The sequence below is a fragment of the Pseudochaenichthys georgianus genome, chromosome 7, assembly GCF_902827115.2.
Source record: "Pseudochaenichthys georgianus chromosome 7, fPseGeo1.2, whole genome shotgun sequence".
Lineage (NCBI taxonomy): Eukaryota > Metazoa > Chordata > Actinopteri > Perciformes > Channichthyidae > Pseudochaenichthys > Pseudochaenichthys georgianus.
The window spans coordinates 10398187-10415143 of NC_047509.1; the positions used below are offsets into that span (position 1 = coordinate 10398187).

Below are 16957 nucleotides of genomic sequence, written 5' to 3' on the forward strand. Positions count from 1 at the left end.
AGCTGAGCCACTGGGATTGGGGACTTCAGATGTGAGCTGTTGATGATAATTTGGGCAGCCAATCACTGGTCTGGAAGGGAGGCGCAGATAACTCCTCCTTGGGTCAGCGAGGTATATAGACAGGAACCCCGCTGTGTTCGGCCTCTCTCTTCTCGCGTCGCTGGGACTGGAGGTCTGGCGGCCTGTGGGCAGGAGCCAGGAGTAGGCCAAACTCCTGACATTACACATCTGATACGATATGGTTGTGTATGGTAATGTATTTGATTGTATTGCATTGTATATTACCATTAAAGTGGATTATTGTTAAACGGTTACTTGTATGCTCTGGGTTTCCTTCATGTAAGATAACGGCTTGTGTAGGGACGCGAGGAGATTTAAGAAATGCGGACTAATTATCCACCTTATCTCTTAACAACTCTCACACACACACACACACACACACACAGCTTTACCATACCATGTAACTCTTCAGTAAGAAAAATATAAGCTAGTATCAGCAATATTATCCTTTTTCAAATTCACCTCTTCACATTTCATGCCAAGCTCCCCTCAACTTACTGAGGATTTTTCTTCTGACCAAATGTATGATTAACAATGACTAGAGCTGACTGAAAAATGTAATTCTTGTCCTGTAGAGTTGATATCAATACTATACATCCACATGCTTTCGGTGGCCTTGTTGGTTTGGTCAAAATCAGAGGAATATTCCTATAGAGATTATTTCTCTGAGTACTAAAATGTATCGCTCAGTTTTTAAAGTCTGGCCAAATTGCAACATACGCCAACAATTAATCAAAGTGATAGTGACTAGCCATTAAAGAGATTATACAAATCACAGTTCATCATACAGCAGTGTATGGTGGCCCACAGCAGAAGTGTCACAATTGTAGTGGTGCTCGCCAAACAGCTGAACGCCACTTCTCTGTATATGTACTGTATGTGTGTATGTGTGTGTGTATAATCAGGCCGTGTTATCCAAGCCAAGCAGCCCTACCCTGGCAGTGCTGGGTCTGGGGAGAGCCCATCTCTTTCCAGACTCATCTCTCCAGCTTTGTTTGACTAAGTAGTGCCATGGTGTTGGTGTTGGAGAGGGCTGGAGTGGCAGCGGCAGCGGCAGCGTATGCGTGGGTTGCCTGAGCCAGTGGGGCTTGGCACAGAGAGGCATCATATGTTCATGGCCAGCTTCCTTCCTCCTCTCCCATCTTTCTCCCTCACTCTCGTCTCTCTCTCTCGCTAGCTGACTCACGATAACCCTCAACTCCCCCTCCCTCCGCACGTCCTGCTATCACCTGTGGGGAGAAAGCATAGCACAGAGATCAAAGGGCTGTGGGGATCCCAGAAGGACAACCCACCATGTCTCTCTAATGCATACATCTTCACAGACACATACACTCTCTCTTTGTCATGTTGTCACTTGGCATAAGATCAGAGGACATCCGGTGCAGCAGGTGGTAAGTTGTGGCTGTGAAGAGGCTCTGCTTCAGTTTTGATGCCTTTCCAAGGGTTGGTCACCAGCACCTTGGCCTCTCTGTGCCCTACATACACACTGGCTGTTATCCAAGCATGTCAGAAGAACTCTTTCTGAATACTACTGACTAAATGGTAGATCTGTAACGCATTACTGCTGCCCAGCAAAGGGTTAACTCTGTCCCAGATAGCCCCAAGCAGCTGTTTCAGCCTTTCACACCTTCTCTCCTGCTGCCTGCTCTCCTCCCTGCCTCGTGGACCAGTAAATGAACACTCATTTGCAAGTTAGATAAATCCTTTGAATGTATTATTGATGCAAACAAATTAGCCTGTAGGCCCCAGACAATACCTAATGGAGCCTTGGCTTATGGGTGAGGTGGTTTCCAAGCGAGGGCAGTGTTGATGTTCCAGGATTGATGCCTGCTCTTCTGCCCCGTAATTATTTCTCCTACAAATTATTCAGCTTTTCTGATGCAGTTGGGGTTTAAAGCAGAGCTACTTATTGCTGCCTGTGTGATTCCAGGCCCCACCAAGCCTCATTCATTAGTTAATAAAGAAAGAAAGAAAAGACACAGTCAATTAGATAACCGGGATAAAGCCACCAAAATTAGGGGATGTTTTATTATTCAAGTTTATGTATGCTGTTCGTAATTCACTGGGGTTTGTGTTGGTGTTGCTTTTTCAAGGATATTCCCTTATCTTGTTGTACACAGACGCATCCACACATTTTAACAGCCTTGTATAAGCCTTCTCACGTATTTACAGCGACTCAAACTGACTGCCTTTCCAATATGGATGGACACATACACACGCAAACAAGCACATATACACTCAGAGAAGATGCGTAATTTATGCTAGTTGGCAAAAGCACTGTAGAAGCAGAGGTTGTAAAATAATGAGAAGAAAAGTGAGAGGAGATGAGAGGAAGAGAGGACTATCGTACTGTCCTCAGTGATTAGGACTCAGTATTGATCAGAGGAGGGAGGGGAAGGCAGGCTGAGAGGTGGAGGGAACGAAAAGGCCCCAGGGCTCGGGCCCCAACTCTCTAGTGGCCTCGACTCTGTTCCTCTCCTGCAAGCTGGCCAGGGCCGTCGGGAGATACATCCAAGGGTCTTATCCCTCCATCGGTCCCATATGCACACACACAAATACATTTATTAATGCATGCTCACACATTCCTCTGGCCTTTGAAAACGGCTCTATTTGATGACATCATTTTGTGTTACCGTTAGACATGCTAAATTCAAGCTGATGTGTTAAAGAGCCTCTTATTCTCACATGATGGTGTGCTAGTGGCTAGTAGTTAGCGTCACTTTCTTTAACATTAAAACGTCCCGTATACTTCCTTCCCCAACTCTGTGTACTCAAACTTAAATAACTCAAAGGTACCTGCCGTTTTTGATACAGGATAGTGTCAGTCGTCCAGAGCTGCAAGTCTCCAGCATGGCAAGAGTCAGAGAAACCGATCAAACAGTCACACGCTCACAAAGACACGGCATCAATCAGCTGGTCATGATGGTTTGTCTATATTCTCTGCACAGTATTCAGTGTATGCAGAGGAAGTACTCATTACTCTGTGCTCTCTCAGGGCCAGACCTGTGTTAATGCATTTTTTCCTCTTACTCCCTTTTTTCTCTCCCCCTTTGCTCCCTCTGCCTGCTTTTAAGCTGACTCTGAGCTTTGGCAATCTTATTTGCCTTTCAATACAGATCAATCTCCATCGTATCTACAGCTCTTGAATCATAAACATTACAGGCTCAACCTTGACACTGAGGTGGCGAAGGTGTTGGTGTAAAGTGCCTATGGAGGCTTGTTGACGCTGGACTTCAATCAGTCCAAAAAGTATTTGAAAAATCCCCTTGAGCTCTTCCGTACTCTTAGAACCCCCATCATGCACAGCTTTCACACAGCAAGAGACAAACACAGTGTCGCATGCCATTGGTGTGCATGTCTGTATGTGCAGTGACACATGCACATATGAAGTTTGGTTTTGTCTGCGTGTGATGTATTATTCATGAGAAGACACATTCATCTCAGTGAGACACCTCAAACAATTTGGAGACGTGGTGTGCTTAACGGCTTAATGTAGTTGCTGCAATTTGGCTCTCCTCTGGCTGATTAACACCGACACTCCGGTCCTCACTGTGCTTTGCCTCGTGAAGGATTAGGCGTTATAGGAAACATGGCTTCCAGGGGAGTTGATGAATATTTCCCTACATTTACCTGTCATTTCCTGATTCGAACATCATTCAGAATACGCAACCCCATTCAATTTTCTGTCTCTCTGTTTAGTCGCTATCAGAGGAAACTCAACAGAGCCGAACACAAACCACTTTCAGGGGGAAAGGAAGGATGACCTTGGATTGCTGTGAATAAAAGCGACCCCACTGTCTCTCTGTGCGACTGTAGGAAACACTCCTTTTTCCTGTTTGACTTTTTTGTCCTCGCCTACATTTTTGCAAAACAGCAGGTTAAACTTTGACTGTGTGTGTGTGTGTGTGTGTGTGTGTGTGTGTGTGTGTGTGTGTGTGTGTGTGTGTGTGTGTGTGTGTGTGTGTGTGTGTGTGTGTGTGTGTGTGTGTGTGTGTGTGTGTGTGTGTGTGTGTGTGTGTGTGTGTGTGTGTGTGTGTGTGTGTGTGTGTGTGTGTGTGTGTGTGTGTGTGTGTGTGTGTGTGTGTGTGTGTGTGTGTGTGTGTGTGTGTGAGTGCTGCCAACAGTAGAGCAGTCAGCAAAGTGCCACCTCAGCACCTGTGCTTAAATGATTAATACCATATTGATGGTCTCAATTAATTTCCTATTACACCACCAGAAGGCTGCGGTCGCTCTGTCTCTGTCATGGCCCTGCGCTTGTTTTTGGGAAGCCTCTTTGTGGCAGCTGCTGAATGGAGATAGCATGCTTCTCACTATACCTCACACTGATAATTGTACAAACAGATGTACCAAACATGCACACACACAATGACACACACTAGTATCTTATGGAAACACACACGCACGTTATTACACGCTGCTTTGCTCCACGCCGGAAACACAGAGGAAAAAAATAAAATGCCACGTTCTTTGTGTTGAATCTTTTTAAAGGGGACTTGGTGTGTTTATGGTTACAATGTTCTGCGATGATCAAAAAGCTCCGTAGAGCCCCAGAGATACAGCGACGCCTCTTTGTACAGGGCTCTGCAGCAATTTGACAAACCAATACTCTTACCTGATTGCAGAACCCCCCGTGTTTTGCATTTGAACCGTGTGTGATACGCAGCGATTTGTTTTAGGCCATTTTCTAAAGCCGATGCTCTGGCTCCTGCGTAATCCCCACCCCTGTGGTGCTGCTACATATTTGTAACTGAGTGTAAGACACTGATGTATTCCCTCGATGATCTCTCTCTGAGCTGTGGTTTGATAACACATTCCCATGACCTTAACTGTGTGTGGACCTGCTCTGAGGATCATCTTGCAGTCAACACTGCCCCTGGAGAGAGGCTGGGGAAATGGCAGACTTCTGATGCGTCCTTTTCTCTTTCTCTCTTCATTACATTCATATCCCATTCACCACATCTTATCACCGACCACCCCGCACTTCACCTTCATCTCTCTAATATGCACTGTTAATCTTAACCTCATTTGTTTCCATTCGGTCGTATGTGACAAAATCACACTTTATTTAGTTTTCAATTTTTCATCCGGACCCAATACACACCATTTGTTGCTAGGAGACCATTTCAGCATTTTTTTTCCCAGGGGCGGACGTTTGATTACCCATTTGTTCGGCGTGTATGTATGCGTGTGTAGAGGCCAGTGTGTGTGTGTGTGTCTCCAGAGAGAGGTCTTGCCAAGCTGAGCTCTGGGGCTGCTCCAGTATCCAGCCCAGTAATAATAATGAGCCCCTCCTCGCCATGCTTGACAGAGCACACGGTCTCAGCAGTCCTGTGGCCACTGCTGTTCTCCCTGTGTGCAAGTCTCTTGATGCCGTGTGAGTTCATATCTACATATATGTGCATTAGTGCTCCACTGGTCTGTGCTCGACTGGTTATGTTCTCTGTAACGACCTCAACAGTTGTTGTTGCTGTTGATGCTGACAACCGGTTGTATCTATTGTTGTTCAGTGGGCCAGTGCAGACGCAGATAGTGGCCAGGTTGGACTGTCTTGCTGCTGGACACACATCAGTCCTCCCGGTGACTCCCTGTTAAGACATGCACCAGCACATCTCCCCTGGCTGCTCCTGTGAAGTTCTGATCTGCTCACAGACACAGGCACAGGCACATAAATAGCGCGCCTTGTCAAGTGACACGGGGAGAATGACGACACACACACAAACAAATCAGACTCGGCAGCGCTGATATGAAAGGGAGCGAGGGCAGAAGAGAGGCAGTGGATAGAGATGGCATAAGCCCTGTTTTCCTCGTCCAAAGGAATTGCACTATGCCCCGGGAGGAAGTGATGAAATGGGAGAGTTGAAACGGCTCGGAGAAAGGCCGAGGGTGAGAGGTTATTTCGAGGTGGAAACAAAGAAAATAACCATGAAGAGAGAGCACATCCTCCCTGTGTCTGACAGAGCTCAGTCACTTCCTTCCCCTCCTTTTATTCCAGTGTGACTTATGTCACCTGGATGGCCACAGAATATTAGGATCACTGCCATGGGCTCAGCCGAGGCCATTACGGCATGCGGATGGGATCCTGATGGCCCTTTCCCAGCTTGCCCCTGGGCAGCGTGGCCTCTCACTTGGGACCACAGCAGCTAATGGAGAGGCTAGTGTGCTCTGAAAAGGCCTTAGGTAGAATCAGTAGGCTGTAAACTGTGAGTTGAGTTGTGGCGGCTAAAGGGGCTTCAACGCCTCACTGCCCGGCTTACCGCCTGACTTACTGCCTGCTTGGCATCCAGAATGCACCTCCATATTCCGCCTCTGAATGCTGGCCTTTTGCAACGTTATTGTAATGCATGCAGATGCTTGGCACAGCAACACACACACCCCACCTTTTACTGTGGTGCACTGCACACATCAAATATTTCAAAGCAGGGAGATGCCACACACAAAAACAGAGGAGCACTCTCTTGCATACTCCCTCACAGACATGTAGAAATGCACTCGCATATCTGCACAATTGCACACACAAGTGCATAAACACGTGCACACAAACTCAAATACACACACAAAGACTTGTATTCCCCCACCCAGAGTGAAGCAGTTCTGCCCCTCTAAGCTGAGTTATTTAAAGCCCCGCTCTCAACTCCATCGGAGTGATTATGTGCTGCTGAATTAAACATCACAGGCCTCAGCCCCTGGCTTCCTCCGAAACACGCTCAAACATGCTGGCCTCTTCCTGTTCCTCAAAAGTTCTAAGCTCTGCCTTTCATCTTTTTCAGCCAGTACACTTGGTAGTGGAGGTAAGAGGTGGAGTATGAATCTTCCCTAAATCAGGATCTCCTGCTGGGCATTACTCTGCCATCCCTGCTATACGCTTCGGGCGAGGTGAATCGAGGTATTTCACATTAAGAAATCCTCCGTAAACTGGAGCTTACCCCTGGATTGGTACGCACCCCGGGCATCGTTTTAGCTTGGCCGTCAGACAGTGTTGTGATTGTTGGAGAGCTGGATGCAGTAGAGGGTGAACTGTAGCAGTTAAGTTGAGCGTTGACTTCAGACACCCTAATTAGGTTGTCTGTATTCTAAAATTGGAACATTTGAACAACAAGTCATAGAGGGCCCATAGGGAGGGAGGGAGAGAGAGAGAGAGAGAGAGAGAGAGAGAGAGAGAGAGAGAGAGAGAGAGACAGAGAGAGAGAGAGAGAGAGAGAGAGGAGGGGGAGGCACATTGAGATTAGGGGATTGCTCTTCTACCTAGACAGGAGCTTCAGGCTGTTTGCTGCCTTTTCGGGAAGATTTGAGGCGGGGTTTTGTTTACCTTGGTGTGTGTGTGTGTGTGTGTGTGTGTGTGTGTGTGTGTGTGTGTGTGTGTGTGTGTGTGTGTGTGTGTGTGTGTGTGTGTGTGTGTGTGTGTGTGTGTGTGTGTGTGTGTGTTGTGTGTGTGTGTGTGTGTGTGTGTGTGTGTGTGTGTGTGTGTGTGTGTGTGTGTGTGTGTGTGTGTGTGTGTGTGTGTGTGTGTGTGTGTGTGTGTGTGTGTGTGTGTGAAGCTGTGTGTGAAGCTGTGTGTGAAGCTGTGTGTGAAGCTGTGTCTGCACGACGAGGCAAGGCAGTAGCCGCCCACCCCCATGTTCCAGAACACACCTGTTGGCAGTGAGTGATAAAGGTTCCAAACAGAAGCAAGAGGTCTCGTGCCTTGTGGAGGTGAACCTACAGCTCCACAGAGGCAGTTGACCTTGAAATGAGCGGTGGTGTTTGGGGACAGGCAGGGGAGGTCGGTGTTTAAGAGTGTAACCTCAGTGCCAGAGGCCACGAGGCTGCCTAATGACTGGCACCCAATGCCATCCATCACTATGCCACTGCCAGGGCACCTGCCCCCGCACAGCTGAGAGAGCGGAGCTTTAATAACCCCTCGTACCCGTTCAGTGGACCACAGCACAGGACATAAAGCACAAACGCATATTACACAGGTGTTCCTTATGTACAGGAGACTGCAAAGACATATGCGAAGGTCCACACCACACGTTATAATATGAATTGCCGGCACAGACGGCATGAATATGCAGTCAAAGTAGCAGATCCACTCACACTCACAGCTCATTGCACTCATTCTGCATGCATACTGATGTGCATACGGCAAACTTACATACGGATATCTGCCTCTAGACACTCATTCACTCGCTATTTATAATTTAATGTAGGCAGGCGCGGATACATAAAAGCACAGAAACATCCACAAAAACAAATACACCAACACATGCACCTCCCATCTGTATTTACGCCTTGATGCTGAATGTTTGTGACAGAACAATTGACTGTTCCTGTTTTTGTATGATATGTTGCTTTGAAATGGATATCCCTGTCGCCGGCTAGTTCACTTCTCCCACAAAGGAGCGCCTCGTGCCTTTTGCTTATTCTCCCCATTCCTCCCTCAGAGTCAAAGTGGAAAAGGGGGGCTTTCCCATACCTGAGCCCCTTTCTGCTCTTTCCTATGACAGGCTTTGAAGCCCCCATTCCTGGGTGTGGGTTATTTTATCAGAGAGGAACAAGGTTTCCTCCTGCACTCCCAGGCTCATCCACATTGCATGAAGCATCCCCTCTCAATTAAGATTCTTTCATGTTAATGGTGTTCTTATCGCTCCTGTGCACGGGTTGTGAAAGCCTGCTATAGCAGAGTACAACCACAGGCAGAGCTCCCTGCCTGCCAATAGAAGAGATGTTACTGCCATTCTTCTTTCTGTCTCTGCATCTCCAGGTATCTCTTTCTCCCACCCAGTCTGAGCTACAGCGCGGTGTGGAGTAGTGGCTACATGGAGGTGTTCCAAGAGTCAAATAAACCTAACCTAACTCATTACTTTACCACTGAGTTTAGACCCATGCTTTGCACTCCACTTAGTTACATCTCAGGTGCAGCTCAGCATACACACATACTACCTCACATTCAGCAGAAAGTAGAAGGTCATCTGTCTGCAACGACATCTAACTCCGTCTGTGTCTTCAGCTCCATTAGCCGATCTCTTGCTTTGTCGTTCCCTCCTCGTGTTTGGGAGTATAACAGGTTGCATGACTTTAGGACGAGGCAGGCAGTCGCTGAGAGATCGTAGGAGCACTGGCTGCCTCTATGTGCGTGGGTGCCAGAGAAACCTGTTGCCTGGCTACAACAGCACCTTTATCCTCCGGTTGCGATGGCGATGTCCTGCATATCGCATAAGCGTGTGCAAAAGTGTGTGTTGGCACACCAACTTTACAAACTGTGTATTGACTGTGAATGCATTCATGACGGTGTTTTTTTTCCGTTATGCGCATGCCTGCTTTTGTATGCTGAGGCACTTGTGTGGGATTTGAGGAAGAGAGTAGTGGAAGGAGGGGTAGGAAGGCGCTCCACCACCCACTCAGCAGGCCTTCCGCCCCCATGGCTGACTCCCCAAGACTCTGCTCGTAATTAGCTCAACATCTATCCATCTGTTCAAGGGAGGCGCAGTAAACATTAACACAACACAGCAACATCAAAATGCTGGCTGGAGACATGCTATATTTTACATATACATTATGCGTTCATGCTATGAGGAGGCTATTATGGGAATTGTTGACAAACATGTCTACAGATATTGCAAACATGTATTTATAGGCTTGATCTCACATACTCACATAGGTGTCATAACAATCACATATATGTGGTAATGCACACATGTCCACATCCTCACCTTCATGCACACCACAGGCCCCTGTGAATGTGTCCCAGTCTCCCCTTCCTCTGCAGAAAGGAGGTTGGATAGCTGCCCTGAGACCCGCATGGGAAACACAACCAAAAGACTACATTACACAATTAATCAATAAGTTAATGAGATCTCATTTTCTCTGGAAAATAGAATCCAGGCGTAAAAGTTCCCCCTCAGCCGTTTCCCCTCTGCTCCAGGAGAATCAAACCCTGATATTACACCGTGGAAAAAGAAAGTAGCCAGCAGGAAACTAAATTAAATTACCATCCTGATAGATTTATGTGATGCTTTACATTTTCATTGTGTTGTTTCCCTCTCGGAGTGGAAGTGGGCTCAAGTTGGGAGAGAACTGTTCAATCTGTTGTAAAGTAGGAAGAGGAAGAAACAAGATTGGGGAAAGAGAGAGAAAGCGCCAGACAGACAAATCTCAGATTCTCGTATAGCAAAGCCCAGCCACACAGATTACGTGTGTTTGGGTGAGCTTCAAGGCTGCCACATGTCTCTTCCTTTGTGTTTCATTGTGTGTGTGTGCACATTGTGTGAGAAGGCAGGAAACAGCTGTGAGTGTGGGTGTTGGACGAAGGCAATGTTTCCATGATTCCATGATTGTGTAAAACTACCCCTTGTATTTCCTGTGAGTATATAAGTGTGTGATGGTATGCTAATCAGTGTGTCCTGGCTCACGTGTGAACTGTGGGTCTATGCATATTCCTCTCCCGCCTGCATTCCCATACATCCACATACGTTTATGCATGGTCATAATGGAATGAAGCTGTCCACATTTGGCACTCTCATTCCAAGAAGAGATCGAGGGCATCTCTTAGCTATTGACACAGCTGGTGATGCCATCTGGGAGCATCACACCCTCCCTGTGCCATCTCCATCCAAACGGGGCGGCAGTCGTCGCCTTGTGTCCATACCGATGACAGGGGACAAGGAAAGCAGCGAGATAACACGGTGGAGAGTCCAGCTCCGCTCCTGGTGAAGGGTTGCAGGGAGGTCACCTGTCATCCGGAGACTGTTTACATGTTCTGTCCTCATGTTCCACTACCGGAGCTGTGTCTGCCCAAACACGTTGAGATGGTACGTCTGGGGTGTTTTCAAAAGACGGTTTCGTTGGATATGCTTGCCCCGAAACCACACCCCTGTCTGGTGAACGGGGAGAAAGAGAAAGAGAGAGGGAGAGGGGGAGGAAGCTGTAGATTAATGGTACACACTGAGAGGGAGCACAGACCTACAGTAGCAGCACCCTGATTTATTTGCCACTTAGTCCTGATGAAGCTTCAAACTGCAGTCACACACCCATGTTGTCACGGCGTTTCTCTCTACCATGCAAGGGCTTTGTTGCTTTGCCTATTCCTGCGTCGTATTAAGCGGCGAGTGCATACATGCAAGTGTGGTTTTGCGTGCGTCCTTTTGTTCGTTTTTCTGTATACGCTTATTTTTGCCTGCATAGCGGTCAGTTGTAATCAGGGCAGCTTTTATTTATATTCCATGTGTCAGTGTAGGAATATTGTTCTGTATTTGTTTGTTAGGTTCTCGTGGGCTTAGTGACACCCGGATGTTTATAATAAATTGGAGGCGATACGGACTGGAATGGGAACATTCCCTGTGTGAGTCTTTGCCTTGCTCGGTAATCAAAGCTCTTCATGATAACACCAGTGAATTGATGTTATTCACGCGGGCACAACATTCCTTTAAACGCTACCTATTATTCATAAGCTGTCAATTTAGGGAATTTGCCGAGGTAACCCAGTGACAATTTGCAGCCTGCAAATGGTTGAGTTCTGACTTGGTAAATACAGGCAGAGTTAATTGAGGGCATCAACTCACCATGTGGGAGGACTTGACAAAATGCCATAAGTGTGTTACACAAGCACACGTTGTAATTATCACACACACGCACGTACACACAAGCTGACACACACTATTGTACACGTCCAAGGGCACACACATTTGGCGATACAGATAGTGACATAATGAGGGAGATTATTGCTGATTTCTGATCCCAGATTTGTTCTGGTCCCTGCTTGTGATTCGTGTTGTGCGTTTACTCCTCTGTTCCTGAGTCTTACTATGCAGTGCTCATAGCTCAGCAACATTTAATTTCTCATCAGCCAGCTGGCGTGTTCCAAATGAAAGCCCTCACAGCTGATCCACAGCATCAATGTGTCACTAAAACTCCATTCATATCTTCAAGAAGCCATGCTCTTATACAGACTGTCCATAAAGTCATCTCATCTAACCATCGTCCCTCTCTGTGTGATCCCGACAGAACCCTGACATCGTGCTCGTCCACTATTTGAATGTTCCAGCCATTGAGGATTGTGGGAAACCATGTGGTCCGATCCTGTGCTCCATCAATACAGACAAGAAGGAGTGGGCCAAATGGACGAAGGAGGAGCTGATCGGCCAGCTAAAGCCCATGTGTGAGTATTTGAAAAATCCGATCAAGCAATTATGGTCGCCCCAGTCTAAACTTTTATTCATATCCTATAATATAAACAGTTGCCGTCTCCTCTAAAAAGGCCTTCATTGTATTTATATGTCTACATGCATGGGAAGAGTATACATAGTGTCTGTTGTCTGTCTAAGGATGTTATGTCAAGTCCAATTTGCTGAAAGCTGGTACACTAAGTGCCCTCAGCACCTCAGTCAGAGCACATCTTATGCCAGTGTTCCTGCACTGTAATATGAGTGTGTGCTCTTCCCGTCTGCTAGCAACGGGTCAGAGTTCAGCTCTTCCCTTAGACCTCTGGCACCACTCTGACCGAGCTGAGAGTGTGCTTCCTCTCTTGCCCAGGAAGGAAGTCGAGGCAGAGGAGGGCAGCAAGCTGGTTATTGATTCATGCTAGTGTGTGGGAGCAAGAATGTCTGACTCGCCAGAAATCCCCCCCTTCGTCTCCCCCCTACATCGAATTGTTATCAGCTTCACTAATGCTCTGTGAGGTGCACTGTGTGTGTTTATGAGTCTCTAGATCTGCCCATAGATTGAGGCAATGTTTTGGAAAAAATCAGGGTTTGTCTGATGATGATGATAATAGCCAAATGGGGACCTTGTGAGGTATTGAAAATCTTTCAGACAGCTGTTAAGATGCCTTTAACAACCACACTGTGATCCGGGCGTGTCTGGCAGTGGCCAGCAGGGCGGTGACTGATATTCCGATGGCCAATTATTGGAGATGTGGCCAGGTAAAGAGGAACGTGTCAGCAGCTTTAGAAGCACACACGCATGCTGGCAGCATGCAGACGAGTCAGTCTAGAACATCATCATTGATGTCTTGGCTACATCCCACTCACTGCTCTGCTTGCTATCAGTTTTAGGACATATGTTAACATAAAGCCTTACCTCAGGACAGCCACTGAACAACAACGGCCTACTGTATTCATTAGATCTGTGGCTTAATGTAAAAACCAAGCACCATTTGCGGTAATGCGTAAAGTCATTAACTTTGGGAGTTGTTGGGACAAAGAGGGGGAGTGTGCGATGCCTTCTAGCTACCAGGCTACATGAGGGGGCTACATAAAGAGCAAGAAACCTTCTTCTGCTTTCTGTCTTCCTTCTCCCCTCGATCCCCTTCGCGTTCTCCTGCAACAGCCAGCATGTCAACACTAGCTCAGGGATGGAGCAACATTGCCATCTAGTGGTCCTGTATCATAGCAACCCCACACCTCATCGTAAGGAGCAAATACTTGTGATGAGGTCATGCTGTATTGTCCATGCATTATTTAAACTTAAATAATACATTAGCTCTTAACATACAGTGCATTTTTTTCCCAGACTGACCTATATCATGAAAACGCATTTGCATGTATTAGTAGTTTTTTTTGTATTGCACAGGAATTTTATAATAAGTATGCACTGCTAGGAATATTCTTTTTGTACACAGCAGAATGTCATGAATGACTCAGAAGATGTATATATGAACTAGCAAGACTTATTTCCATGTTCCCTTAATCAGGAATGTGCAAATCCAACAAACTCTGTAGTTTGAATATTTAGTACACAACGCAAGATTGCCACAGTATGTGTGGCTGTATGGAAGGCATTTCTTCTCATATAATATTGAATGTTTTTTATTTCAAAAAGATTTTTGTCAGCACAGGGACCCTTCATTTAATGTCAAATAGTTATTTTAGAGCATTGTTAACTTTTGTGATATAATTGCCCTATTCCGTCTTGCTCTTTTCTCTTGATATTCCCTGCACCATACTCGAGTGCACTAACCATTTGACACCGCTAATGATACACAAAGACAACAAAGGGAAAATGTGGATTTCACGGATCAGTTGAGCTTATTCTGTCTCAAGAAACTCACACACGTGCTCTCCGTCGCAAAAACTTTCACATGCACGGATGCTCGCGTGCGGAAGTGCAAATATAAGCCCTGTGGAACACGGCCTTGTCTGACCTCTGGCTCCTCCGTGGTGTTTGATGAGAAAAGGAAGGAGTCAGGGAGTGAAGGGGGGGGGTGAGAGAGTGGCATCACTACTCAGTCACGCTACAACACCATAGACAAGGCAGCCAGCTTGATTCACTCTTTTGGTCTAATGCTATAAACACGCAGCACTCTCCGCAGCTATGCCCCTAGCCTGCTGACAGATAGCGCTTGAGCGGCTTTAACAAACACTCAGACAGACAGAGGGCCTGTCTCCAGGCAAGACACACACAGGGCCGGAGAGGAACAGAGCAAGGCCAGACAGACAGGGCGAGCCATCATGTAAACTATTGTACTCCCATATAGTGCCCAATGGTGCGGATACAATCAGATGGGATATGTACATGTCCTACAGATCAACTGTGTTGTATCATTAGGGCTGTGTGATACTGCTCGCGACAGGATGCAGTCATCAGGATGACGATGTGACTCGGTCGATGTTCGGTATCTCTGCTGCCGCTGCCACTGGGATTAAACCTTGTGGCACTGCTCCCGTCATGTCTGCTTTGGAACACAGCCCTCAGTGAGAAGAGCAGACAGGCAGACACGGTGGTAACTGTACGTCAACAACCCACAGCCACCGGGGTGACGCTCGTCTCCAGGGCTGAGGCGATCCTGGCATGAGGGATCAGGGTGGAGGGGAGACGAGATTGTTTGGACAAATAGAGATGGCAGTACATGGTGGATGTAAGCTTGTTGTATTAGGCGCTCACTCTTGCTCTGTCAGCCTCTCTGCGTCACATCAGCAGAACGGATGCTCCTCTGTCCTGCAGCCTCCCTACTGGCTTTGTCACAGAGGGAGATTCATGACAGCCTTTTGAGTTTCCCTGTGTCCCTTTCATGTCTTTGTCAGTATCACTAGCAGCATCTAATGTGTACTGTTTGCATACGCACTGTCACAAGTTAAAGAGTGTGTCAAGCCACACTGTCTAATGGGAGCTCCAGACAGACACAACTATGTGGGCAGTAATTGCAGTGACATTAGATGAAACCGTCTTTTTTTCAGCTCACCCACTCTAGATAATGTCTGCACAAATCTGACTGTACAAAAGATCAAAAATGAATCCTGTTAATGTCCCTGTAACCTGACACAGAGAGCCGTCTGAGGACTGTTTGATCTCAGCTCGATCACAGACGTTCTGCTGACATCTGCTGGTGACCCGCCTGTAATCTGCCACAGGATCTCAAAACTGAGATCCCTATCCCAGTCATCCAATCAACTTTCCCAGTCTCTTTTTTTCACTCGCCTTGACTAGCTTTGTCTTTAATCTGCATTATGCTCACCCTCTTACGGCCCGTCCACACTACAGCTTCAAAAAAAGCTTGGAGCTGGGCGTGTCTGAAGCTCGACCAACAACCAATCACATGAATCTCCCGCCCCTGACACACAAGCGGCGGTTTAATTGGCTAGAGCTTGTACTGGCATATGATTTGATTGGCTGACGCTTCCACCGAAAGCTTCAGAAGCGTCAGAAGCTTCAAAAGTTGAACATTGCAACATTTGCAGCCTGAAACGCCAGGAAAGCTCCGCTCTGCTTCCCACAATGCAGTTCGGCGAAAAGTGACGTCACCCCATTCAAAGTGAATGGGCAGACGCGTTCGAAACCGTTTTTGAAGCTGGAGTGTGGACGGGCCGTTACCCTCTTACCTCCCACTGCTTTTATCGCGTAAGAAAACAGACAGGCACACAAACCTGACTCTCCTTATACATCTCTCTCTTGCATATTTAGCCACAGCAGCTGCTGAAGTGAAGAGACCTTGAATTAAAGCTAGCTTGATTTTGTTTGACAATCTAAATATGCTTTGCTTCTCAAATATTACCTTTTGTTCCCTGGCTGAGAGCCTGAGCGTCGCAGCTCTCTTTGGTGTCTCCTACACCCTTTCAACCACTGACACCACTATCTGTCTCGTCAAAAGTCGTGGCCGCTTGGCAAACAGAGCGATGCAAAGCAGTAGAAGTTGCTAAGGACTTGTGACTGAGGCAGGGAGTGGAGCTTTACATGAGACCAGCTCTCTTTCGTTGCTTGGTGCAGCAGCATTAGCGGAGGCTAGATGACATTACTCCCCAGGACAGAGTCATAAGTCGGGGTGAGAGAGGAAAGATTGTGGCTGCTGTCACCCTCATGAGCACTCGCTCACAGAGGGGAGCAGGAGACATGGCAACACGAGAGGGAACGGTGCAGTACAGAAAGGGCACAGGGATTACAGTGAGGAGAAAGACGACAAAAGCCTAATGCAACAGAAAAGAGATGTGAAAGTTATTGTCGGTAGGTATATTGCTATATTAATCAGTGGTATGTAGTACAATCCGAATCAAAGGTAGTGCCTCTGACATTTTTGAAACTACTATATTAAAACTGACGTGACCGAGTGAACACACCAAGGCCATCCAGTGGTTTGTTTCTCTTCGTGAGGGAGCGGAAGTATTAGTTCCTCTCTATCAAGGTAACTTTGACGATGTTGTGAGGGGACCAGTGAGCAGCATGATGCTACTGGCCGATAGACAGGGGGGGGCAGTGGGTGGGGCAGGGGGTTTGGCGTGGCTGGTGGTCTGTTGGGCTGGCTGACGTCTCTGTCTCCTCCTCTCTCCCGGCAGTTCATGGCATCAAGTGGACTTGCAGCAATGGGAACAGCAGCTCTGGCTTCTCAGTGGAGCAGCTAGTGCAACAGATTCTGGACAGCCACCAAACTAAGCCACCTCCCCGGACTCACAACTGCCTCTGCACGGGCACCCTGGGTAAGGGCGCGTGGGTG

At 47.2% G+C, this 16957-nt stretch overlaps 1 protein-coding gene across 9 annotated transcripts in view; it reads left to right on the forward strand.

Moving 5' to 3' along the window:
• camta1a (calmodulin binding transcription activator 1a) overlaps window positions 1-16957 on the forward strand; it is a 314780-nt gene that overhangs the window by 267087 nt on the left and 30736 nt on the right. For 8 of the 9 annotated variants that reach the window (XM_034087486.2, XM_034087476.2, XM_034087478.2 and 5 more), the window contains 2 exons: window positions 12040-12193; window positions 16800-16940. In XM_034087486.2, the coding sequence (XP_033943377.1) occupies window positions 12040-12193; window positions 16800-16940 (295 nt within the window). The remainder of the gene's footprint in view (window positions 1-12039; window positions 12194-16799; window positions 16941-16957) is intronic. The other variant, XM_034087483.2, reaches the window with a different exon arrangement.